Source organism: Arvicanthis niloticus, chromosome 1, assembly GCF_011762505.2.
Source record: "Arvicanthis niloticus isolate mArvNil1 chromosome 1, mArvNil1.pat.X, whole genome shotgun sequence".
NCBI classification, from domain to species: domain Eukaryota; kingdom Metazoa; phylum Chordata; class Mammalia; order Rodentia; family Muridae; genus Arvicanthis; species Arvicanthis niloticus.
This window is the reverse complement of record NC_047658.1, coordinates 139218473-139245201: the sequence shown is the minus strand read 5'-3', so window position 1 is coordinate 139245201 and position 26729 is coordinate 139218473. Positions and strand designations below refer to the sequence as shown.

The 26729-nt window shown below is 39.3% G+C and overlaps 1 protein-coding gene and 1 pseudogene across 3 annotated transcripts in view; both read right to left on the bottom strand.

Moving 5' to 3' along the window:
* The window catches only part of A1cf (APOBEC1 complementation factor), a 74780-nt gene that overhangs the window by 20556 nt on the left and 27495 nt on the right, over nt 1-26729 (bottom strand). For all 3 annotated transcript variants that reach the window (XM_034509123.2, XM_034509131.2, XM_076919061.1), the window contains 4 exons: nt 14308-14442; nt 12094-12224; nt 6089-6327; nt 3668-3832 (listed from right to left, as the gene is read on the bottom strand). In XM_034509123.2, coding sequence (XP_034365014.1) covers nt 3668-3832; nt 6089-6327; nt 12094-12224; nt 14308-14442 — 670 coding nt within the window. The remainder of the gene's footprint in view (nt 1-3667; nt 3833-6088; nt 6328-12093; nt 12225-14307; nt 14443-26729) is intronic.
* LOC117712906 (histone-binding protein RBBP4 pseudogene) lies at nt 19569-22082 on the bottom strand (annotated as a pseudogene).

Below are 26729 nucleotides of genomic sequence, written 5' to 3'. Positions count from 1 at the left end.
TGAGCCAGCTGACACAGATGGTAGCAACAGAATTGGGGTTTTCCACGAGAACAGTGTAAGCTTTCCAGCCTCATGGATGAATCATTTTAATTGGCATGTTTTTTATAAAGATGAGCCAAGTTAGTTTAGTTTATTGTGTGAAAACATCCAGAAAGCAACCTACCCTATTTTTATGTAGAAAGACCATTGTACATATTGATGATAACATGTTAAAAAAATTAGCCGTACAAAGATTCTTAATGTTATCTTTTAAGCACACTGCTGCCCACTCAGAATTCTAAACAAATATTTTCTTTAGTTGATGGTTAAGTGGAAACTTGACAGTTGGGCATGCTGGTTACCTTTCAGCTGGTATTGTTTTGAAAGGCTAGGTTTTCTTCATTTAACATGTAGTTCTCAGAGTCAACATGATGTAACACCATTCTCAGGAAGAAAAGGAAGAGAAGAAAGTCCTTTCCCCATCAGAGTTCAGATGCTCTCTCTGATTCAGGGTCACAAAAGCACTGAGAGCCCATACTCTACCGCATGGTCCAATGACTACGAATTACCTCCCTTCAGAACAATGGGAGACATGTAATCTAAGGATAATTTTAAATGATTGCAGTAGTTCTCTTTAGCTTTAGTATCTTAAGTATCATAAAAAGGCCTCAGTGTCTCATGACAATAATTATATAGAGTGAAATTATCTGGCCAGACTGAGAAAATGAAATAAAGGCACATGAGCCCATGAGGCATGGGGCATATAATTAACTGTCAGTCTCCTTAGTCCTTCATTGTTGAATGGAATGCTAAGAAGGGCTCCATCCCACAGCTTATCTTGGTCAATGAGAACCAGGAGTCATCCAGGACGGCCTCCATTCTTTCCCTCCACTCTGCTCTGATCTATATTTTTCCGGGGGGGTGGTGATGTTTGCTTTAGCTGCACAAAATATAATCTTTACTTAGCCCTTCCTTAGTATCAAGGCTACAAGAGCTAGTCTCTCAATAAACACACAGAACCAACGTATTTGGTTCAATCAATTTCCATATGCCCCATAAGTCATGTTATTCATGTAGCATTTATGTGATAATGGATTTGGGTGTTCTGGAATTCTTGCTAATATTAAAGTCATTATGCTTTTTATTTGAGCAGCAATATTCAGACTCTGGTTATGGGAAGCCTCATTTTTGAAAATCTGAGGATAGAAAGTAAATTAGGAGGGGTTTGAAAAATACAACCTGGATTTCTTCCATCTAAATACCACCCTGGTTTAAACCTACTTAGAGACCAAATAAGAGTCACTGCATTCAGGGTTATGTTCAGGGTTGACCGGCTTCTGTAGACTAGCAATGGCCATATGCTTTAGTAGATTGCTTCCCAGCGCTTGCTATCATCATTCATGGGTTGTCTATCAGCAAAGAAGAGCTAGATCTGTGATCCTAACACAGGAATTAGAAAAACACAGTTAAAGTGCAGTTCTTTACTCAGTAATATTAGCTGCACTGGAACTTAAGAAATACAAATTTGTGGACTCAACCAGATGGAGTAAGCAATCTTTTAGCAGCCCTTCAGGTGATTCTGCTACTGTTGAACTGTTTAAGGTTGCAGATTTTTATAGAATACCATACTAAGCACTACAACAGATACTCTAGACTTCATGGGAACAAGACACCAATGGCTGGAGGTTTCTGTGACGATGGTTATTTGTTGTCCAGAGTATTGATGCAGTATTTTCCTAGGTCAGTCAGGGTTCAAATGATATACAAAGTCAGATTTTCAATGAATAATGAGGTTTCTCTGAAACCAAAATCTTTAAAAAGAAAAAAATTGATGTTATTGTTCTCTTTCCACAAAATTTCCAATACAGTTTAGATACATTATGTCATTGCACTGGGGAAGAAATTTGTGGACTTTTTTTTCCCTCTCTCCATAGGAAAAATATCAGCTAGTGGCTCATATTCTTTTACACATCACACATATCATGATAGAGCCCCAAGCATTGTGCCCCTGGTGTAAGACATGCCCCAGAATTGCTGGAAATATTTTAGGCCGAAAATAAAGATAATATAATACTATGCAGAGGTGGACATGGGAGGAGGTGAAGGAAGAGAGAGCAAGAGGCAAGAAGGAACAAGTTGGCATTCATTATTTTCTTACAGCTCCTAGGGCACTAGAGTCTAGGCATAACTGTCTTAAATGTGCAGACTGGAATGATAATCATTCACTCTAAAAAAAAAAAAAAGTCAGTCTTTCGACAGTTTCTCATTCTAACTTCTTTCCAAACGAAAGGACCATTTTAACTGTAAGCGAAAGTATTATTCACTCTAGGAAAAATAAAACCCAACCTGGAGTGGATGAAACATAGACACATATATACTAGTTCCCAGCGTAGACAGCCGAATTGAGGTTCATCACTTATCCATGAATGACTTCTCTTAGGACGTTGCTCTGCATTCCAAGAGCAGGATGACTTAGCTGTGACTTCTCTATAAATTCCTTCCACACACAGCTCACATCTGTTAATTCCTCCCCCAGTGTGTGGCAGCTGCATGGATGAATGTGTGAAAGGAATGGGGACTGGTGTGAGGCTTCAGAAGGTTAATAATCTGGGGTCTGCCAGCTGCTAGCTGTGTGGCGATTTAACTACATGGGGCTCTGTTTTTCTCATTGTAGGAAATAAGAGACACCATGAAGGAACCTCCAGGATTGGGGGTTGTGATGATAAATGGCATGCGATGTGAACACGCCCACTCTAATTCTAGAGGATTTTTTTTCTCAGTTTCTGTAGTAACTATGGGTTCACAGCTGTTGGTATGTAACCACACCATGATACTGAATGTCAGGGAAGGCAGAGTTCTTGAAGTTGAAGGAAGATAAGTGTTTGAGAAATCTCTAAAAGGTAAAAAAAAAATCCTGCTAATTATATGTAGGGAAAATTATACGCTTACCATCCTAGTATACATGTAACATCATATCCACGTAGAGTTGGAAACAGGCAATCTGAGAGTGTGAATACTGTCAGTAGGCTTAATACGACAGCATCATGGCCCATGCTTGTTAGCATCCTATAGAAATTTCCAGAAGCCCAAGAAATTCTCAGTTATGGGGAAGATGTTTCTGTGATAGACACAGGCTAGTGTGACTGAAGACATTCCCAGACATATGAATGGGAAATGTCAGGAGATCCTTGTGGTTGTCACCTGGGGCAGGTTGCTATAGCTGAGATGGGGTAGGCGTGGACCTTGCATGTTGTTTAATACCCTGAAATCTACTAAGGATGACTTGCTCCGAAACGTCAGTAGCAAAGAGGTTGGGAAACCTGCGTTAGAGGTTAGACCTCCAGTAAGAGCCAGGAATCATCAACAGTAAATATTTACTTTGTTCTTAGTCTGAGGGTCTACGGACAGTAGAGATAATTAGAAGGAGAAAAACTTAAAGAATCCAGTTTAGCAGAGGTATGTGTATTCATTAAATAACTGCCAGATAAATAAAAACCACAATATTCCTAAAGTGCTGTAGGACCACATGTCTCTTTGGATACAAAAATGGCAAAATACCTGAACAGTACACAACCGATTAGGAGAAGAAGCTAAATAAAAGCTGTTTTCTTTAATGTTGTGGGTAATGGCCTCCAGCATAAGTGTTTTTAAAGCACATTTTGAAGGAATAATGGCACATGTGTCTCACCTGGTTTAATACTGTTAAATTCCTTTTCAATCATCTCTTCCGAGGTAGACAGCATAAGGTTCCTTACATACAGGATTTTCACAGAAGACATTGTGTCTTCATCAACTTCAACCTCTGGCTCTGCCCAGTCTACTGCAATAGGATGTCCCCACAACTGAATTCTTCCTGTTGACAATGATCAGAAGAGTGATGAATTATTTAGAATTCACGACATCATCTCAGCTCACGCTGATGGTCTTTTAAATTGAACTGACCGTTAAGGCCCTAAATGACCAAGACCACTAAAAAAGATTATTATTGATTTTTAAGACATTCAAATAAAGCAAGAGTCGGATAGAAGAGTCTTCAGTGTTGACTAGTGGCTTATCATAATGAGTGAATGTGTAGAGAAGCAGGATGTGGTTTGAAATGGAGGAGTGAGGAAGCGGCGGGCGCATTTGACTCTCAGGACAGCTTTTACAAGGGGGGGAGGTAGTTTTTAAGGTGAGATAATAAAAGGGGAGAAAGAGCAGATTTAGTGCTCAGACACAGAGTCTGACTCCACGAAGCATTAAGAGGTCACGTGGACAGCATCCGCTGTAATTGGGATGCGTCTTCTGTTAGCCAGACACCACCACTGAGACATACACAAAGGAGCTAGGGTGGATGGGGCCAAACACTCTTTGTTCTCAGTCTCTCATAGTTGATCCAGGGCTCAGACCAACTGTGTTCCTTCCACATTCTCAGTCTGAATACAGGCAATGCAGGAACTCCATGTTGAAGAGGTGGGATAAGGGTGAGAAATCAACTCAGTTTCCACATTTTATGGAAAGATCTGTTTTTTTTTATTTTTTTATTTTTTAAAAATTCAATGTTTGGAGGCAAGCTGAATCTTGTAGGTAGCACAGAACTGGACAGAACAAAATCAGAAATTATTGGTGTTGGGAAGGATTCATTGGTGTAATTATTACATGGGGAAAGCAAATATTTATCCTTTTATTTCTTAAAAATCAGTCATGGTCTTTAACAGAAGGTGCCAAGAGCATACAAACAGAAAGTGTAGTTTCTTTAATAAAAAGCGCTAGGCGCCATTGGGCATAGTGGTACTTGTGATGCAGAGGCGCAGGAGCTCAAGTTTGGAGTTAGGCAGTGCTAAATAATATTCCAAAAATTGCTGGGTAAATACGTATCCTAATCCACATGTAGGAATCAGACCTCTATTCCAAATCATATAGAAACAATAACAGGGGCTGGAGAGACCACTTAGCTGTTAGGAGCATCAGAGCTGCCCCTCTAGATGACTTGCTTTCAATTCTGAAAGCCTACCAATGGCTTATGATGGTCTGGGAATCAGATGAGGTGAAGAAGTGAAGATGTGGGGAAAGGGAATCCACTAAAACACTCTGAAAATGTCCCAGTGATACCCAATGCCTTATATGCTAACTTACAAAGAACATACGCAGAGCTAGGACATAGCTGAGTGACAGAATGTTGGCCTAGGTAGCTTAAGACCCTCTGTTCAATCAACAGCTCCATTAAAAATAAAAAGTGCAGTCAAGAAAGACTGTATAAAGTCAAAATAAATTCAGAGTTTTGTCCTCTTCCACCTGCCCCCATCTCTCATAATTTTTATAAGAGTGGACCCTCGTGTGTAGCTACTGTAGATCACTGGTTCTCAAGCTGTGGGTCACATGTCAGAGTATCCTTCAGAGTAGATATTTATATAATGAGTGGTAGCAGTAACAAAACTACAGTTATGAAGTAGTAATGAAATAATTTTATGGTTGCGGTCACCACAACAAGAAGACCTGTATTAAAGAGTCTCAATATTATGAAGGTTGAGAACCACTAGTCTAGAGAGTTTCTTCCATTAATATGAATTTACTTTAGCATCCGACTGTGCTAAGTTTTAGGGAATATTTTACAGCAAGCCAAAAATCTTTGCATATTCGCCTGCATTGTTCTGACCCAGGGAGTGTTGGCGAGCTGTTAAACTCAAGAATTGATGATTTGTGTCTGGAGTGCCTAAATAGAGGTGTCCAGGAAGAATGTTCATGTTTCTTATCTCCAATTATAAATGATTGGAAACTAAGAAACACTTTGAAAGCATGTCTGTCAGTTATCCTTGGGATGGTGTATGTCTGGAATGTGAAAGGTAACACTGCCTAATTCTATCTAGCCTGTGAACTTAATCTACATGCAACTATATCTGTGATGGAGTTGTTTAATCTTAAAAAGTTTCTTCACCGAGGATTCTCTGTAGGATTGCTATCGATCAAAGTTCTCCTGATGATGTATAACTTTCCAAAACATCTATAAAAACTTTATGGAACCTAATCATCCGTGAGAGAAATAAACAAGATGAAGAGCTTAAAAGCAACAGGGAAGCGCATGCAAGGGTCTGCTGTGGGTTTGGAGTCCCTGTTTGGGAACCAGGCTTACCTGGAAGCAGCCTCCGCCTCGCCATGGCGGCTGCGCGGTGACTCTCGTATTCTACAAAGGCAAATCCTCGGTTTTTGGTTTTATCCGCGGCGCTTGGGTAGACAATGACATCAACGACTCCTTCTGTGACCTTTTTCATCTCTGATAAGATTTCTTCTCTCTTTTTGGTTTTGGGGATTCCTCCTACAAACAATCGGCAGTTGTCTACACTGGCACAGACTCCCAGGAGACGGCCGTTCCTAAACCCAGGGGAAAGTAGTTTTCATAGGTGAGAATCACTGTGTGACCGAGGGCAGTGGCAGAGGTCGCAAGTGTATAACACTTTCAAAGACAATATGGTTTCTTTAGAGGAAAAATGTTTCAATATAGACTGACACTCCTCCTGCCCCCCCTTTTCTTTTGTGGTACCAGGACCATTGCGTGTGCTACACAGATTCTGCCACTGACCTATATTTATGTAGTTTTGACCTCCAAACTTTTTAAGAAAGAAAACTAGATGAGAAGCTGATTGGTACCTGGTCTCCTTAGACTGAATGTAGATTCACCACGTGACATCCATTTTCTCTACATCCTGATGTCCCAACGCCAAGTCATCTATACTGGGCCCTGCTCCTCACTTCACCGACTCACCCTGTGCTATTGGGGTTTCCTACTCCTCATGATGCATGTGCATTACTGCCAAGTCGAGGAGCTGTTCTGATATGATTACCGTTAAAAATGCAGCCCCCATCCCAAAATTACAACCAGCAAGCAATATGGCTCAGTGGGTAATGGTGAGGGTTTGTAAGTGTGATGATCTGTGTTCTATCTCTGGACTCACATGGTGGTAGGCTAGAACGAATTCCCACAAGTTGTCCTTTGACCACCACACTCATGGTGTACATGACACATACAAAATAAATAAAATAGAAGTAGTTTCTTGTCTAATACATATTTTTTTTTAATATTATTTGTCCCATGCAAACAAAAAAAAAAGCCTGAAAGATGAGCAAACTAGGTGTTATTTCTATTTTATAGACAATGAACTTGAGATTCCAAGATTTGGGTAAGGCCTTATTGATTTTAAGAGGTGCAACTGGCCCTGGGACCTCTGTTTATTCTACTTTGCAGAGCTGCCTATTAGTAAGAGGAAGGATGCCTACATTGGTACAGATGATTGGCAAGTTTTAGGTGTCTAAACATAGTGCCCCTCTGGAATAGACCCTAGCAGACAGAGGTGAGGCCCAAGCCATAGGTATGAAGATGGTCACTATCAGTTAAAATATCATCCAAACTAGAAAGGAGCAGTGTCTCACACTGCACTGCACTACACTGCACTATAATACTCTGAGGCAGCTTCACTGAGATGACATCTTCTTGTACCTGAACATTGACCCATTGTGTACCATAGTATGTCATCCTTAGTTCTTTCTAAAACACTTTCCTATTCTTATGTGTGTGAGTGTTTTGCCCACTTGTATGTATGTGTATCGCACGCATGTATGAAGAAGAGGGCTTTGAATCCCCTGGGACGCAGTTTTAGACAGTCATAAACCATCATGTAGCTGCTGGCAACCAAATTCAGATCGTGTGCAAGAGCAGCAAGTGCCCTTAACTCCCAAGCCATCTCTCCAGGCCACCACCCTGGTTCTTGACCGCTTTCTACCAATAGGCAATTGTCAGGTCTTCCAAAAATGCCTTCTCCTTTCTAAACACGTCTTAAGAGTGGCTGGTGTCGCTTCTAGCTGAAATCTTGAAAGACAACCAAAGGTCAACACCATATTTTAGGTACCAGGGTTGCGGATGGATAGTTTTAACTTTTGTACCATTTTTGCCTTTTGATATTTTCTATGTGTTATGTGTTAGGCTGGATTTTTAGAAATAATGCATTCATTTTATAAATGAAAACAGTGAGGTGTCCTTACTAAAAACTTCTTGTTTGTCACTAGTAAAAGGTCTTCTCTAGGCAAGTGGAAGGCCAGTCTGATCTTCTTGGAACTAGTGGCTCTTGGTTGTGGGGCATGTGTTCTGACCTGGCTGCTCCCTGGTCATTGCTTATGTTTGCCAAAGTACTGAGGGCAGGAATGAGAATTCACAAGCCCTTCTCACTCGTGGGACACTCCCCAGAGAATGTGGTTTCTTGGGGAGGGTGGAGACGGATAAGGTGATTTTCTTGTTGGTTTCTTGTTTCGTTTGTTTATTTTAGTCAACTTTATTTAGCTAGGAGCTCATGTATCTCCAAGCTGGTTCCAAATTCACTATATAGCCAGCTATGACCTTGAACTCCTAATTCTTTTGCCACCCCCAAGTGTTGAGATTGCAATTGTATGTCACCATACTGGTTTATGAGATTCCTGGATTAAAACCCGGGCTTTGTGCATGCTAGGCAAGCACCCTGTCAAATGAGTCGGATCTCTAGCCCCTAGTTATGTGAGTTTTAAATTTTACTTAAGAAAGCACAAATAACTCTCTCACTGATTTAGAGGTTATCTGTTTTGTTTTGTTTTGTTGATGGTTAGTTGGCTGTGTCTGGTATTATCTGCCAGCAGGAGAGAGTCTAGAATTTCTAAATGTGTATGGCTGGTCAATATCCTTTCCCAGAATTGCCTGGAGATAAAATACACTTTCTCACAAGCTGAGGACATGACTTTAATGTCTCCAGAAGCCAGGCATTTAGAGGATGCTCAGTGAATATTTGATGGGGAGGAAGATGATGTGATAACTGCAGGTCTTTTCTGGGTAATAGCTTCATCCATCCCTTGAGAAATGGTGGTTGACAGCAGAGTAAAGCTTATTGTTCCTTTCTGGTAGGAAAGATTCCTCTCTCTGGCAGATGGACCACAGCAGAGTGGAAGTCGTGAAGACAGCATTGTGGTCTTTTCTTGACTGGTTTATGTCGAATTTATCCAACTCCTTAATTTGTAAAGCTTCTCTGTGCCTTTACCTTGCTTTTGGCTTCCAAATGGAGGTTTGACTATTCTTGGATACTTTCTCTTTCCAAATTACTGTATTTCTCCCCTTTCTCTGCCCTCCCCACTAGTCACCCCCACAACTGCCAGTCAATTTACAGAGCACCCAATCCTTCGCGCCCAGGGATTTAAGTACCTTATACTTATTATTTATATGACACCCTGTGAGAAAGAAGTGGTTTTATCTGTTTTATAGAAAACACTGAGATTCATGGAGGAGACTGTCAGTGAACACTCACTCTGTAGCATGGTGGTATTTAATTTGTATCTTCTCTGTTTTCAATAGCATTGGCAGGCCCCATTGTGTAACCATGGGTTGAGTAGATACAACTAGCTGTCAGTCTCCTGCCTAGTCAATTCCGCATATGTTTCAAATCAAACGCATCCTTAAGATTGTCTTTACTGATAAGATGTCAATATTTCAGAGAAGTCCGAGAAATGCGGAATCCTCTCATTCCTGAAACCATATAACTAGAATATATGCTTGGTTGGCGTGACTACCTTAATCTAGGTGAATGCTTCTTAAAATGGTATAATTTTACACTTTATTTTAAAAAAATATTTATTTATTTCATTTTATGAGTATGTATGAGTACCTACATGTGTGTATGTGTACGGTGCCTGTGCCCGATGTCTGAGAGAACTTAGATGAGGTCAGAGTCCCTGGGATTGGAGTTACAGACAGTTATTATTCTCCATGTGGATGATGGGAACTGAACCCAGGTCCTCTGCAAGAGCTTCATGTGTTCTTAACCACTCAACTATCTCTCCAGCCCCCTGTATGTTTTTATTTGTGATTGCATTATAATAAAGTGATTTTTTAAAATAAAGCAAGTTAAATGACAGTTTTGCAAAGCCCTTCCAAATTCCAAACAGTGTGGATTATTTTTGAATGATATTTATTGCATCACTGTGTGATATGTTCAAGTACAAGGGTAAAAGTGATGTTCTAAGAAGTCAAAGGTTTTACCAAAGGGGAAAAAATGTCCCCAGGTCTCCTGATTGGGAATCTAGTTTTCTGCACACCACAGAGATTTCTTTTGGTTCCATAGAGGCTTGTGTGAGAGAGGAGGCCTATTTGTGCTTTCTCTCAAACTGTTATAGAACCCAACACTGGAACTGACCAGCTTAGGCAGTAAAGGTTGCCATACCCAGTCATTCTTCATGTAGCTATAGAGTTGAAGATAGTAATTTAAAATTACTGAAGTCTTGAATTTGATGACAGAGTGGCCTCCTCCCTAGTATTTTCCTACTTCTTATAAGAAAGTACATTGCATCACAAAGCATCCTCATAATCCTAGGAAGAAATGAACAACTATCTTCAACTCTATAGCATTACAGAAAAGAAATAAACGTGGAAACTGTATCTTGGAGTTGAACTGTGGTAACTTTTATCGTCTGTTGGCTACTATGTCCTAAATAACACATTATGTTTTCAAAACTCTTAGACTTATCTGTACAATCAAGATAAGGGGACATGGATATAATCTCCACTTTATAGATGAAAGTTGGGGCTTGAAAGATGGGTCAGTAGTTGAAGCATGTACCACTCTAGCAAATGACACAATTTGGTTCCCAGCATCCATGCAGGGCAGCTCAAAACCACCTATTACATCCTGTCACAGAAGATGAGGTGCCCTCTTCTGGATTATGCAGGCACACATGTATATGCACACAGACAAATGCACACTCATGCACACATATACATATTCATACACAAATACACACATAATTAAAAATAAAGTAAACCCTAAGCAAATGAAATTGAGTCACCAAGAAGCAAGTACTCGCTGGCCTTTAAGTAAAGCTTGGCTGACCCAAAGATTTAGCTGTTGCACAGTTGTTCCTCACCCTCCTAGATGGTCCAGGGTTTCTTTAAGAAAGGATTTAAGGCAGGTTTTATTCCTGATGTTGTTTTTAGAAGACAGTCTTATAGAAACAGATTATTGATTATATATCATCAGTTATGCCCTCCTGTGGTCTCATGCTGCAGAAATGCTGTAACTGTGGGCCTTCTCCTGCTCCAACTCTCATACACACATACTTGCCTGGGACATCTAATGTGCATCTTTAAGGTCAAAGACTTCAAATAGAACACTTCACATGCTTCTTGTTTTTCCCTAGTCTCTCTTTCCCAATGGCATACTCACTCTCACAGATACTAGGAATCAAATCACATGCTATTTTGCCTAAATTCTGAATGTGATATCGAGTCATCGTGTTCCTCTTTTCTGGCTTCCCCAGGATGTCTAGTTCTTAACCCTTTTTATCCTTTCACTTGTGATTACTCATTAGTCCCTGTCATTCCTTGTCTAAATCTAGAATGTGCCTCAGCCTTTGACAAGGTTTCTGTCTTTCAGGCCCTGCTCTACTGTAGTTGGCTGTCTACCCAACAGCCATAACAATGCTTTAAAATTCATAAAGTCATTTGAAATTATCCTCCAGTTCCAGTTCTTTACATAAATGGGTTCAGATTCTTCGGCAGCGACGATGTTCTCCACCTGTCCTGCCTTTAACCATTTCTTTGTTTTTCTCCTTCTGGATTTTTCTTCCTATCTTTCAAACATATCAAACATCAATTTTGTTTTAATTTTAGAAATTTTGTATTTCAGTTTGTTGCTTTCTTTTCTTTGAATTACCTTGTTTAGGGTCTGACTGTATTGACTGAATCCAAATACCAGAGCAAATTTTACATTCTCATAGAATATTTTCTTAAAACCACCAAATTCAAGTAGCATTCTCTCCACACGACTTTTCCCCTCCTCAGTTTTACGTTTGCAAGTTATTAATTTAATCTTTTATATTTGTGATCTATGGGAACAGAGGATATCTTGATATATTAATGAGATTAGTTAATTAATAAGGTTAATCTTTGTGGACTTTATACCTCATACAGTAAGGAGATTAAATAAATGTTTAGCCAGATAATTTTTACTGAAGAAAGACCTAGCATTTTAATCCTAGTTTGGCTGGCTTACACATATACGCTATCTTGATAGAAAACAGATGCAGGTGCAGTTTCGGAATCAGTGTGATTCTAGCAGATGAGGAACTTACCGAATTTCATAATTATTAAGTTGCTTGATTGCGTTCTTGGCTTCCTGCTTATTTGAGAATGTTACAAATGCATAGCCTCTGTTGTTACCATTAAAATCCATCATCAATCTCATTTCATAAATTTTACCAATCTGTAATGAATAGAAACAGAGCATTCTTATTTACATATCTACACTCCCAAATGTATGTACACACCACACACACACACACACACACACACACACACACACACACGTTCGATACTTGCCAAACTGCCTCCTGCCATGTTTGGCATTTGTATCCATGGGGAATGGTTTGCATGCTTTTATGCCTGCTTCAGATTAATTATCTAACTCATGGGAAAAGCCGAGTTAAATAAAGAAAATATAGACAAATGGCATTTCAGCCTCAGCTAACAGAATGTACTTTTGGCTGAGCAAATGATATTTGTCATACAAGTATCTGGACATTTATGTAATGTCTTGGGGACCCAAAAATGCATTTGTCATCAAAAGCACAGTTTCCCGATAGATTTGCCCATGCCTTCTGAGTCGTTTTTTAACGTCTCCATGCTTTGACCTTTACTTGGCTATATTCTGTCACTGACATTTAAAACAGGAAACGAGGGTACTCATTTGGGACCTTGCTAACCTAACTTCCTGGCTGTCTTTTCCCCACTTCTATGACATCAGAATGAGTACAGCGTATTTCATAGGTGGCCTGGGGAGCACTCTTCTTTTAGCCATTTTTGGGATGAAAAGGAATGCTAGCTACAATACAACAATAGAGGATCAGAACCTCATAGGAAAGGGCACTTGTTCTCCATCTACCCTGCTTGCCCTTTCTCTCCCTCTGTACTCCAATTGTCTTGAGTAGTGCTGGCTAAGTAGTTTCTTACCCCTAGTTTTTGTAAGCAGGGTCGTCCAAATATATACAATAGGCATGTGCGAGGTGATGTCATTAAGCCTGCACATTACTTCAGTGCTTGGCTACTTCCTGCTTAGTCTTTCTCTACTGAACTCCGAAGGACTCACTGAGGAGGGTCTATTTATTTTTCATGCAAGATGAGCACAGTTTTTACCTGCTTCACGTGTCTGCCATTTTCAGGAGTTTTAGTATGTCAGCTAGGATTCTGTGTATAAAACCATGGGCTCTGGTTCAGACACTACACATGCTAACAACTGATTTTTATCATGTATGGGAAGAGCCAAATTCTCATATTAAATGCGTGTGCTGAGAAAGATACCCAGTAAAGTGTTACAAATTAATTTTCAGATTGTGTTCTTTCTAATTTTGAGTTTAGTTTCAAGATGCCATTTGGAACTAGGGAAATGTATTCCTTAGTAATCATATAGGGACATTGAATAAACAGTTCTTAATCTGTTCACTGCATTAACTAAGACAATTCTTCTTGCAGAAGAAAATTTTATTTATGTCAATGTATATAGATACATAATTAAGCCATGACAAGCACACATAATTTCTTATATACAATGCTGTTCTTTATAAAGTCATAGCAAGATGTCAAATTGGAGCAATATCTTATTGTTGGCAGATTGCTACTCTGCTCTGTATTGGTAGATACATTGAATTTGCAGTGATTGAACTGCCAGTACCCAGGCTGGAGGAAGAGATATGAATTTGAGAGTTGTCAGCAGTGGAGATTTAATTCATCATTTCAACAGGACAAAGAGCTGGGCAGAGGCACTAGTAAAGGGGACAGTCATAGGTGTTTAGGAAGATTTTAACACTGTCCATATTTGATGTGGGGGACTTGGGAGAGAACCATCAAACTGGGCACTGGAGAGATGGCACACTGGGCAAAGTGCTTGCCATACAAGCACGAGGACGTATGTAAAGCCAGTTGCAATAGCACACATTTGCAATCCCAGGGCTTTTTACAGTGATCTGGGACGCCAGGACAGGAGAAATCTGGAAGTTCATGAACCAGCTAGCCTTGCATGTACAGCAGTGAACAATAAGAGACTCTGACTCAAACAGAATAGAAGGAGCAGACAGATACTGGTGCTGTTCTCTGGCTTCTACACACGTGGATGAAGTTTTCATCCACACTCTCACATATGAGCACACACACATACACACACACACACACACACACACACACATCATATACGTACATCATACACAGAGATTTAAAGAAAGGTGAAAACAGCAAAACCAAACTAAAGAGAATGATATTTTTCTCCTGAAAGAAGAAATTAAAGTTGGACTCACTTTTTCACACAATGGTATGAGTTCATCCTCAAAAAGGTCCCGGGGAAGTTTCCCAATAAAAATCTCACATCCCCTTTCTGGGGGCGTAGCATCCCAGCCTGGTGGAGGACCACCATATTTTCTTTGTCCATTTTCCTGTGTGTTCAGGGAAGAATGGTGTATGAGAGAGAAAAGGAAACAACAAAATCTTTAGTTTGTTTTTCTCATGTTTAAAAATCATTTTAGTTAAGGACTATGTGGGGAAATATTTGAGCTTGTCAAGTAATAATAGCTGATTATCTAGAAGATCAACTTTAAAGACTTGTTTATGCTCAATGTAGCACTTCTCTGCCTCAAAAGCTTACTCCAGATAAGCATGGCTGACACTTAGAGTACTGCACAATAGAAGTTATTCAAGGCTATATTTACATGATTCCTTATCAATTACAATGCCTTAGAGTGAGAGTATGTGTCCTAATACCGTGGAGTGATTCAAAACCCACCACAGGTCTGGGGAAAGAGCTAAAGTCTGTGGTGCTGTGGCTTTTGTCTTCTAAGAAATTTATGATTTTTGTCATTTCATTTCACTGTGGTAGAACACTTAAGTGAGTCCTAACATCTTAACAATTAAGAAGATAGTTTGTCCTACTGTTGTATGAATGTCCCAAAGGCAGGTTATTAAATGATCAATAATAATTGATATCCGGGCTCTGATTTAATGTTAGAGTTGTGTGTAACGGCAGCACTCTTAGAATGGATTGTTTTGACTTTGTTCATTATTCACTAGCTGTGGGACTTTGGGTCTCAGCACCTTAGTTTTTCTCATGTAGAGACTACAGCAGCCTTTGTTCAGAGGGTAACCTACATTAAATAGGCAAGGCTTGCCTCTTGGCCCAATACTCAGCTGTTACTAAGTTTTCCCTTTCTTTTCTAAGTCAAGTCAGGCAATGGAGAGACCCTCTAAATATAAAAAACATGAAGATCAACACTTGGAGATGTGAACTGGCTAATTTTGGGGATAGCTGCTGAGGAATTTAAGTATGTTTCCAAAGATGACAAGATAGTAGGATATGTTTCCTACTGTTGTCTCTTTATGTAAGGAGCAATTGTATTCTCAGTCCAAATAGAATTGACTTCTATTTTTTTCTCTCTTGACCTAATAGAGGTTCTTTGGGAGAAGAATGACACCGGCATTTTTCTCCAGTGCCAACAATCTGTTTTCCTTGGGGGTTAAAGATCAAAGTTTGGGCACAATCCAGTGCTACTTGATGCTGCAGTTCATTCGCTGGGGGAAGAGAAACAAGGCACACTGCACATCAGCACAGTTAGAACTCTAGATCTTCACGTTATACTATGACTATTAAAGGGGCCAAATGTTGGCATTCATCACAAAAGTCACCATTAATACACCAGGCAGTTTTGTGCCAGGATGCATGGTGTTGTGTAACAAATGTAATATCCAGCAGAGAAAGAACAACACCCCACTGCATCACTCCACCCATCCTCAACAGTAATTATGGGCAGACACTTCAGTCTGCCTTTCCAAATGTTTTCAGTGTATGCTCTAAAAAGGTATGTTTTAGTTTAAAGATATTGTTTATTGTTTAGAATAAAAATAAGTCGGCTTGTAATACCTCTTTTACTCTCTGCCTAAACTAACTTGAGACATCATTTGTTCGGAGTTTGCTCTAATGCTCTTTGGATTGCAGTATTTAAAAAAAATGTCTGTAATGAGGTTCACCTTTATATTCTTAGTATTGTATTTGATGTTGCTTTAAATAATAAAACAAAAGGATGCCTGGATTGCATTTTTGCTTCAAGCAATTGAGCAGGCTTCATCTAACTAAATCTTTAAAGCTTCACCTTTAATTTAATTTAATTTAATCTAATTGTAATTTCTTATCCTATAGTCTTACCCTAGCAGAAAAACCTTGATAGCTCTAACAAACCAGAGAAATGATGTATTTTATCTTTTTAGTAAAACAACAACAAAAAGTATACCCCTGCCAAGAATGTGGTATCTATAGCTCAACCAAGAGTTTTCTAAACATATCGATTTGACATTTGTGAAGATGGTCAAAGTTTTATTTATTTGTTTTTTGTTTTCTAGCTAATACCTGAATATCAGCTGCTCCATGCCACATAGTTTTCTAGCCTCAAAGCAGTGTTTGGTCTAGGAGCCATAGCTGTCCCCATTTTATAGAAGATAAAAGGTCAGAGAGTAATTTGCTGAGGTCATAAAGCTGTTATGTAGAGAAGTCAGAGTTTGAACACAAGAAGCGAGCCTCAGTTTATCAGTTTAATTCACACATATATTACATAATTATATAATATATGTAAATTAGGCAACAAAATATGTAATTATATATTACATAATCATTACATATTATTACCTTAATGTTAGAAAGCCTTTTGACATACAACCAACATAGACATTAAACTCAACATTTGAAAATGTCTTGTTGGTGGGGGGGAATGGGGAAAGGGGATAACATCTGAAATGTGAATAAATAGAATATTCAATAAAAAAAGAAAATGTCCTGTTAGGAAGCAGAAAGTGCCCTGCCTCACTTAACACACTTTCCAGTTTCCAGACACTCAATTACACAAAATTCTGGGGAGAACATATCTTACACTGAGTGTGTAAGATACAGATATATAAGATACAGCGGGCCAAATTATTAAAGCTGGCCACCATTCTCTCCCTGGGCCAAATCTTGCTATTTGGGTGATAGCTGTTCCTGCTATACTGTTTCCCGTGTACTTCAGATATTTATAATGCCCAACTAATTATTAGAATATACAATATAAATTTGGCCAATATTTTTACCCCTCAGATTGAGGAAATCAAATACATGTTCCCTAATGGCAAAGTGGCATCTGGAATCTTTGATTTCCCAAGACTTCTTTGACTTGAAAATAAAGAAGCAATAAGCAGATTGACCTTTTGAAGTCTCATTTCTGTTGTCTTGACTGCTGTAGTTACTAAAAATACGGATGTGTACGGTACGGGTATGAGAACTCCATTTGTTCATGTGGTTCAGAAGCTTATTAATTGTGTTTTTGTGGTTTCTATAAACACATGAAAAAAAATGCCCAATAATAGTCTTGGGGATTGCAGAGTCCGACCAGTTTAGAGATGCCCTGAAGTTCATGCAATGGGGAGCATTTGGCCTGGGAACCACCCACCAGGCTTGGAATGCACCAGCAGGAGAAGTTCAGAGCAGTTTGAAGCGGGCATTAGTCAGGAGGTCAGAATAGCTGTCCATTACTCTGAAAAGACAGTGGGCGGAGATTTCAGGCCCTATTTTTATAGTGGAGGAGTTTAAAATAGGTAAAGCCAGACTAGAACGGTGCTTTCTCCCTTCTGGCTCGTATCCTCCAGGCCTTACTCTCCTCAGCAACCCAAATATATTAATAGTTTAGGAAACAGATTAGAGATATTTTCTTAGAGTCTTTTTATAAGTGAGAGGATGTTTACTCAATGCTGGGAACTTTTGCCTTTCTTTATAATCAGGTCTGTAAAAATCTTTTCTGTTTCTTCACCCCCATAAATAGGTAGAAAACTTTTAACTGTCTAATTCATTCTATTACTCAATTCTAGCTACAAATCCTGTTTCCTTTTTATATATTGCATGCCAAGGCTGCCTAGTAACTCAGTTTATATCAAGAGTGTTTGGAATTTCCTCCTCTCAGATATTTTAAGTTTTTCTTGATGAAATTATGGCTACCGTCTTCTTGGCCCTGCTTAAAACCAGATACCTTTGTTTAATAGATCAAGCTGCCCAGTAAGTCTTAGAATTAATGTTAAAAGTTTATTTTGTCTACCACACATTGGAATTTTTTGTACATTTGGGAAAAATACCTTCTGGAGGTTTTAAAAATGTCAGCCATTTTTGTGTTTCTAGCTTTTCTTGCAACTAGGACAGCCATGGTTTTATTAGTGATAAAATTGAAGTCTGGCACAGTATTTTAATAGTTCACACTTCAGTGTTGAGCACTTGGGGATGGTGGCTTAATTTTCTCATAATTATAAATCTGTGATGTGCCTTTGGCTTTCATACAGAAGAGTATCCCCTTAACCTGATTTTCAAAATTTAAACTTTTAGCAGCAACTATGGGTGGATCCTTTTGAAATATAAATACATGTACATATGAGCAACACTGAATTGACTCCCTATTTCTCTCTCTCTTTCTTTCTCTCTCTGTGTCTCTCTCTACCTACTTATCTATCTATCTATCTATCATCTATCTATCTATCTATCTATTGTCACTAACAATATTGAAGAAGAGATTGGGAATGAAAGAAAGAAAGAGAAAGAGAGAGAGAGAGAGAGAGAGAGAGAGAGAGAGAGAGAGAGAGCGCTGGGGCAGGAATATGAGAGAAACTGATTGCGGGAAAGAAATGGTAGAAATGATGTCAATACGGTACTCATTTATGAAATTCTCAAAAAATATTGAAATAAAAATTCCAAAACTTTTAAACATTTTTGAAACACAATATTTTTTTAAACATAAGATTTTTCTGTTTAGCCAGCCCAAACTAACTTCTGTTGTTTGTACATAAAAACAACAGCAGCAAACCAACAATTTACTGTAATTGAGTCAGGCACTATGTAAGTGCTTCAAATGTATTGACTCATGGAACCTTCTTCACTTGTGAAGAGGAGGAGTCGGAGACACAGAATGCACCTGAACTCCTGCGCATGGTACTAATGGCAAAGAGGAGTGAATTCTGAGGCCAGGCTTTTAGGTCCATTGTTTTCCATGGTTCATACAGTATTAGTCCATATATTATGGGGAAAACAGGGCTCAGAGATATTACATAAGTCGTCTAAAATTCCAGCAGTTTAACTTATGCAGAAAGCACTGTACTGAAGGTCTCATGTTTCTCAATCAAGTGAGCTTCATGACGAAGTTATTACTCAAAACTTTATTATTATTATTATTATTATTATTATTATTATTATTATTATTATTTTGCTTATCTTATTCTCAGGCGAATCAGCCTTTTGATCTCCATGCTACTACATTTACTTTGTTTCCCAGCTTCACCAAATGGGGAGAGCAGATGGTGGTTTCTTCCTGTGTGTGAGTTCATTTATAAAAAGGAAGATCATTAATTAATGACCCTCACTCAGTCACTATTCATTTTAATTCTTTTAATGACTGGAGATCTTTTTAATATAAATATATATATATATATATATATATATATATATATATATATATGCAATTTATTCCATTGTAAGGACTTACACAGTTAGTTATGGAGGGTAGCAGGCCTGATGGCGAGATAGGTCAACCGAAATGGAGATGGCATCAAACTATAGTGGTCAAAGATTAACCTCTAAAAAAGCAACTTTTATAAGGGATTAATTTAATCTTAAAAACAAATACAAACTAGCAATTCAATCTCTACTTGACCATTCACCAGTGGTACAACTGCCAGGTAAAAACATACATCTTTACAACTTGGTGGTCCCAAGTTTAGAAAAAAAAGGAACAGAAGACAGAAAAAGAAAGGAAGGAAAAAGCACACACAACAAAAATCAGAGTTTGTTTAGCTATCCAGTCACATCAGGAGCTACCAACAAGGCAGTGCTGAATGAAGCCTCCCAGTTAAGATTTAGAAAACACCCATGGTTTGGGCTAATAGCATTGATGGTGGCACCTATTGTAGCTGGGTGGCTGAACAAAGTCTGTGTCTTAAACCAGTGTTAACTCCATCTCAGGGTTCAGAGGAGAACAAGAGAGTCTAAAATCACAAGTGCAGATGTGTCTAGGATCCCCGTCCTTCTGGATCCACACTTCTTTCAGGGTCTTCATCATTATCAATGTTCTCTGCCATCTGCCACACTTGCATGATACTGTTTTCTGATACAGAACAAATCACCCAAGGTCCATTGGGATTCCAGGAGAAGTCAGATATCTTGGCAGTGTGACCACCATGAATAAACAACAACTCTGGTGGGCCATCCTCTGTATCTTCTGGGGACTGTTCTTCTCCAATTTTACTCAGATCCCAGATATTCAGCCTATGGTCAGTTACCAGTGGAAGCTAAGATAGTCTCATTGTGAGGTGACCATTGAACTTGGGATATTTCATCCTTATGTGATTCAAAGGAATGCAACTTGAGTTTCAGATTTCTCAGATCCCACAGTCTTGTCAGCCGATCCTGTGGCAAGAATGAACTCACTGTAACAATTGAACAATAAGCAATTCACTTGTGTGGGCATCAACCCAGTGGCTTGGCTTGGAAGTATCGTTTGAACGGGTATCCCAAATCATAAGTTTCTGATCATCAGCAACTGACCCAGAGACTTGTGGAGCAGATGCCAGGGAACGTCCTCTACTACTGCTGTATGCCCTGTAAAGATGGTCTTTGCATCACCACGTTTCCTTCTTTTGGAACTGCACTGATGTCCCACAGGCAGATGGTATGGTCATCTGAAGCACTAAGTAAGTGCCCGCTGAGATTTGGATTCCACGAAAGCCCATATCCTTCCTTCTGATGTCCACAGAGACACAAATCTGGGTTGCATTCTCCAGAAGGGTCTGGTTTAGAAGGGTGCCTTGTGTAGTCAAAAACAAGAGCATCACCGGATGGAGTCTTTGTTGCAATGATGCAAGGGTTCTGAGGCATGTACCGGGCCCTGTTTACTTCTCCTTTATGGTTGATCTTGATTTCTATTTCAATTTTCCCACTGACAGAACCAAAACCTCCAAAGTCTTCTTTTTCACTGTCATAATGGGATGCATCAGACTGAGCATCATCAATAGGGAGCTGGACACTGGCTATCACCAGGTGGTTTTGCTCATCTGATGTGTGTGTTCCCAGGACAAGCCGATGAATGCTGAAATACTTTCCTTCGGGCCTGGTCACATCTGGAAGCCACTGGGAAGTTCAGCTGGGCCACTCCAGGGCATGGGTCATCAACAAATCATAAAGGAAAGAGGTGTTCTTCTTCCATATTTTGTACTAGTTGATCACACGTTCTTCCACCGCGTTGTCAAAGGCAGCTTCCTTGTCAGCCATGGTGGCAGGCGAGCCTGGAGGGGTTGGGGGATCCCGGGGTCGTGCGTTGCAGGAGGGGCAGGGAAGCTACGAGCCGGAGATCTTTTATATTAAGTTTGTAATAATTTTTCTGGTTCTCTTTGGTTCTTTGTACTTTCTGTCTCTTCTCAAAGAGAGAAGGAATCTTTTCAAACCAAACTGCTTTAGGATCCCGACTTTTTTCCTACCTGGCTGTTTATACACAGATGCTGGCCAATTGATCACTTTGTGGTGTCATTTCTAACTCCCATAAGCCTGCCATACAGAAAAGTGGTTTCGGGGTGAATACCCCTGCATGGTTCGCAGCATTGGCACCAGTGCACTGGGAACGTGTTTAGATTGCGTCTGGGAACATGTTTAGATTGCGTCTACGGAAGTTCATGAGTCGTCAGTATATTTTCCCAGCTATCAATTTGCAAGACTGACTACCAGATTTTATTTAGACAGTATTTCTTTTATATTCTGCCTGCATTACACCTCTCCCATTATATGATAGGCAAGTCTCATAGTCCCGTCTTCATTTTAAGTTATTAGCAGTATCATAAGGAAGAAGACAGCTTTTAAAAGCAAACGGACTCTTTTAATAAAATCTCTTGATGCTTCTTTATCTTTGAGGAGCACGTGTTGCAAATGTCTCAGGAAATCAGCATCTCAGTGTTTGAAACATTCAAAAGCAACTTTCTTTAAAAAACAACTCGTACCTTATAATGTTGTTGGTCATCCACAAGGATACTAAATTCAAGCATAGATAAAATCCGAAGTCAGAAAACATATTCTAAGCATGTGTATTTGTTTCTATGTAAGAAAACACGGAAAGTGCCAACTGCCTTCAGAGACCCGCTCACGCCTTATAAAGCAATTTGCGTAAAGATCTGTGCTGCCTGCCAATCATGTGTTTTCCTGCTGAGTCCTGGGATCGCTGTGTTCTGCCCACCCACTCGTGGTTCTGGACATGCATCTTGAAGCATCATTCCAACATCTAGGTGCTTCTTGAACTTTAGATATGAATGGCGAAGAGCTTGGCCAACACACTCGTGTGATTCGGACTTTCTGACATACATGATCTAAGTTCTTGGACAGCAGGGGAAGGAAGAGGTGGTGAGAGCCGACAACAGAAGAGAAAGACCCAGAAGCTGTGGTCACCTTGAAATCTGTTTTCTCTCTGTCTTTAGGACTTATGTGCAGTAATGGAAAAGACTAAGTTAAAGCTGCTCTGATTTTGACACCTGCCTCTTTCTGAGCCAGTGTAGGTGACAACAGCTAGTCTCCTCTGTAGTCCCCCTGCAGTGTCCCCTGCATTCCCCGCTATAGTCCCCCTGTACTCTCTCCTATAGTTATCCCTGCAGTCTCCCCTGCAGCCCCCCCTGCAGTCTCCATGCTGTCCACTACTTTTATTCCACCATTTGCCGACTTTTCTTGAATTCTTTATCTTTATTTGGTAACCTTTGTCTTCTTTTACAGTTTTTTCTTTTTAATTTCACATGTGTGTTAAGCGGGTGTTTGTGCAACTTCTATCTTCTTTCTGTTCTTTATGCATGCATATCTTCCTACTGCTTCACTGGAAGTTCACCCCCAACCCCTCAGGTGACATGAATCCCTGCAAGCAGCATTGCATTGGGTCCTGTGTGTGTGTGTGTGTGTGTAAAAATTCAGTTTATTTATATCCAAGGTAATTAGTAATTACTGTTTTTTTGTTTTGTTTTGTTTTTGTTTTTTGTTTTTTGTTTTTTGTTTTTTGTTTTTTGTTTTTTGTTTTTTGTTTTTTGTTTTTTGTTTTTTGTTTTTTTAAGACAGGGTTTCTCTGTGTAGTCCTGGCTTTCCTGGAATTCACTCTGTAGACCAGGCTGGACTCGAACTCAGAAATCCACCTGCCTCTGCCTCCCAAGTGCTGGGATTAAAGGCGTGTGCCACCACTGCCTGGCAATTTACTGGTTTTTTTTTTTTTTGTTTGTTTTGTTTTTTTGTTTTTTTTAAAGACTAATTACTTCCATTTAGTTACTTCGTACATTCCTTCCTTCTTTTATTGTCTTCCACTACATGTATGGGTCTTTTACTACATGAATGTCTATGTAATGATGTGTGTGCTTAGTATGCAGAGGTCAGAAATAAATGCTGGATCCTTTGAAACTGGTAATAGATACTTGTTAGCTACTACTTGGGGGCTAGAAATCAAACCCCATTTCCCTTAACCACCGAGCCTTCATCTCTCCAACTTCCTGTAATGAAGTTTTACTTTGTGTTTAGAAGTAAACAGAAGGCTCATAAGAATGATTATGTAGTTTTAACCGATTATTTTTAATCAATAACTGGAATCATGTTTTTAAAAAAGTAACTGATGTTACAATTTACACCTTTGGTAACACATCTCTCCTTCCTAATATTATGGTTATTATCACTATCAACAGGACTATTACCATTTTGCAAAGCTGGAAGTGGAATCCAGGGACTTGAAAATGTCGGCAAACAGTCGTACTCTGAGCTCTGTGTTCCTGTTATATTTTGTAATAATTTCTTATTTTGTTTGTTACACTAAAGATGTAAGCAGTTCACAGTGATGATCCAATTTTCTGGGTAATTGTGACACAGCTAGAAAGAGGGAACATTAACTGAGGAATCGCTTCTATTAGATTGGCATGTGGATGTGTCTGTGGGACATTTTCTTGATTGCTTATTGGTGCAAGAGGGCCCAGCTCATTGTAGGTGGCTCTATCCCTAGGCTTGGGGAGCTGGCCCTATAAGAAAGGTAGCTGAGCCTAAGAACCAGCATAAAAGCAATGTTCTTCCATGGCTTTAGTTTAAAGCTCCTGGCCTGCAGGCATTCCAACCCTGCTTCTCTCAAGGGTGGACTTGCCACCTGAAAGATGAAATAAACCCTTCCCTCTCCAAGTTGCTTTTGGTCATGGTATTTATCACAGCAGCATAAAACCAAGCTAGACCACTTACAATAGCATGATTAATCTTCTAGAGGATTCTGAACCAGCCTGGATGTTTGCCCATGAGCTTTTATACCATCAGCAATTTTCATGTTACTCTTTGGTATCTTTTTGTCCTGAAGGTCTCACTGTAACATTTTCTAAGACAAGTCTGGTGGCGATGAATTCTGTCTGCCTTAATTTGGGACACTCCTGATATCTCTTTCTAAGTGACGCCTTTACTGGATACAGTATTCTTGGCCAATAGTTTGTTCCTTCAGAACTTTGGGTGTATACTTTTACTTACTGGCTTGTAAGGTTTCTGCTGCTAAGCACAATGGATTCATGTATCTCAATTGCTGCTCCTCTGTTGGTGTTCTTTCCAGAGTCTCTTTTTGTCTGACTCTTGTCTTGTCTTGACAGTTTGATATATCTAACTAAAAGGAGGGTAGTTATCTTAGTTTGGGTTGCCTTTCAGAAGGGAAGTATATCTGATTGGTATCCAAATCAGATTTATGTTGACATAATGCCACCCTTTTTACTTTATGACATATATTTGTATGTATGTTTGTTTAATATTACTTGCAAATTAGAATAAAAGCATATAATTCCATTGACATGTTCTTAATCAGGCAGCCTACATGCAGAGTTTAAGGATGAGAGTTAAAGATGGGGGATTGTTAAAGTCACTAGGCTCATGCCTGGTTAATGTGGTAATCTTTGAAACAAATATCTTTACTTTCTCAAAGGTATTTGACAAATATTTTGACAAAACATTTGACAAATATTTTGGTTAAGACATGGTTTATATGCCAAAGATGCTGGTATCTTCTCAGATCCTTGAAAGTTTGCTTGCTTCCATCTCCTAAATCTCAGCTTCAGTGGCATCATGTCTGAAGGTCATCTGCCATTCTGTCATGTGACCTGGTTTTGGATCAAACCCATGGTGCTCAGAACCTGACTTTGATTGTTACTGCTTTTTTCTTTTTCTTGTTTTTGTTTTCCAATGAGAATATTCTTTACAAAGGTAGAAACTACAATTCTCTTTGTAGAGTCAGTCAGTACATGGAGGGATAAAGTCTCAGTGCTTGCTTGAGTTAGCATGCATGGAGGAAATAAAGAAGGTTGCATCTATTTCCCAGGATAAATGGCTAAACTGGTATCTATTTAACATGTCAAAGTAGCCCTGGCTGCCAGGTTCTTTTAGCATCCCTTGGTCCTTATCTGTTACAGAGTATAGCTGGCATAACCTGCCTCCTTTCCTAAATTTCTCCAGCCCAGGGACTGGGCTGAGCTGTCCTTCCCCCAGTGGGTCTTCTCCATATAGTCCAGTCATTTTTCTATGCCAGTCCTTTTACTATCTTAGTCTCTTGGCCAGGACCACCTTTCTTGGTAGGTCACTGGGCTCCTCTCTTGCTCTCTCTCCCTCTCCTCTCATGGTCTGGTTTTGTCCACTGGCCATGTTCAACCTACACTCTTCCCTCTGCCTGCTTTCCCCCTTGTATCTACAATAAAAATCTCCATGCTTTAGGATTGGTTATGTCTTCTTCCTTTCTATTTCTTTTCCTTTCTTTTCTTCTCCTTTTTTTTTTCATTCACTATTATCTTTGGAAACATAAAGCTGTTTCTATCCAGCACTGAGGTTAGTTACAGGTGATAGGTACACTTGGCTGAGGGATCATTGTCTTTCAGTCTGTGGTCTGTAATTCTAGGGCAGTTGTCTAGCTGCAAAGAGGAGGGTTGGACTCTGTCAATATGAAACAAGCATTAAACACAAAAACTTGCCCAATAACTCCAGGTAGGTACCCACCACACAGACAAGATAGTGAATTTTCCTTTGTGAAAATTGCCCATGTTTCCTAACTGAGCAATTATGGTAGTATTTTATACTTTATGATACTTTCTCTTCAAATGACCCTGTCACTGCAGAAAGACTGGAAAGACTGGAAAACAAAGAAAAAGATCAGGCATGAAAACGTGTACATAATTAGAGAGAATATTTTAATTTCCAGTTTTAAAATAATTCGTATGTAGTTTCTTAACATGTTATTTCAAGCATTCAGGTTTTAAAGCTGACTGTTGAGGTGTAGACACTTTTCAATGTCATATGACTTTTCCCCTTGACTCTCAAAACAATATTTGCTGGGTTTAGAAATCTGGGAAATGTAAGTAGAAGTGGAAAAGTAGAAAAGAAAACCCCCAGATAGCTTCTCCACCCAGAGGCAAAGGCTGTTTACATTTTAAAACTGTCCCACAATTTCCCAATATTTCTGTATCACATGGTGCTGCCATGAACCTTAAAGTTTAACTTGCTAGTTTTATAGAATTTTTAGAAGTAACATTTATTTAAATCTTTTGTTTTTAAGGGGGTTGCATTGAATCTCTTTCTAAAGAACTTTAGTAAAACACAGAAGGATATCCATTTATATTATAAAAAGATGTTACAACTTATTCTTTTAATTCTCATAAGCAC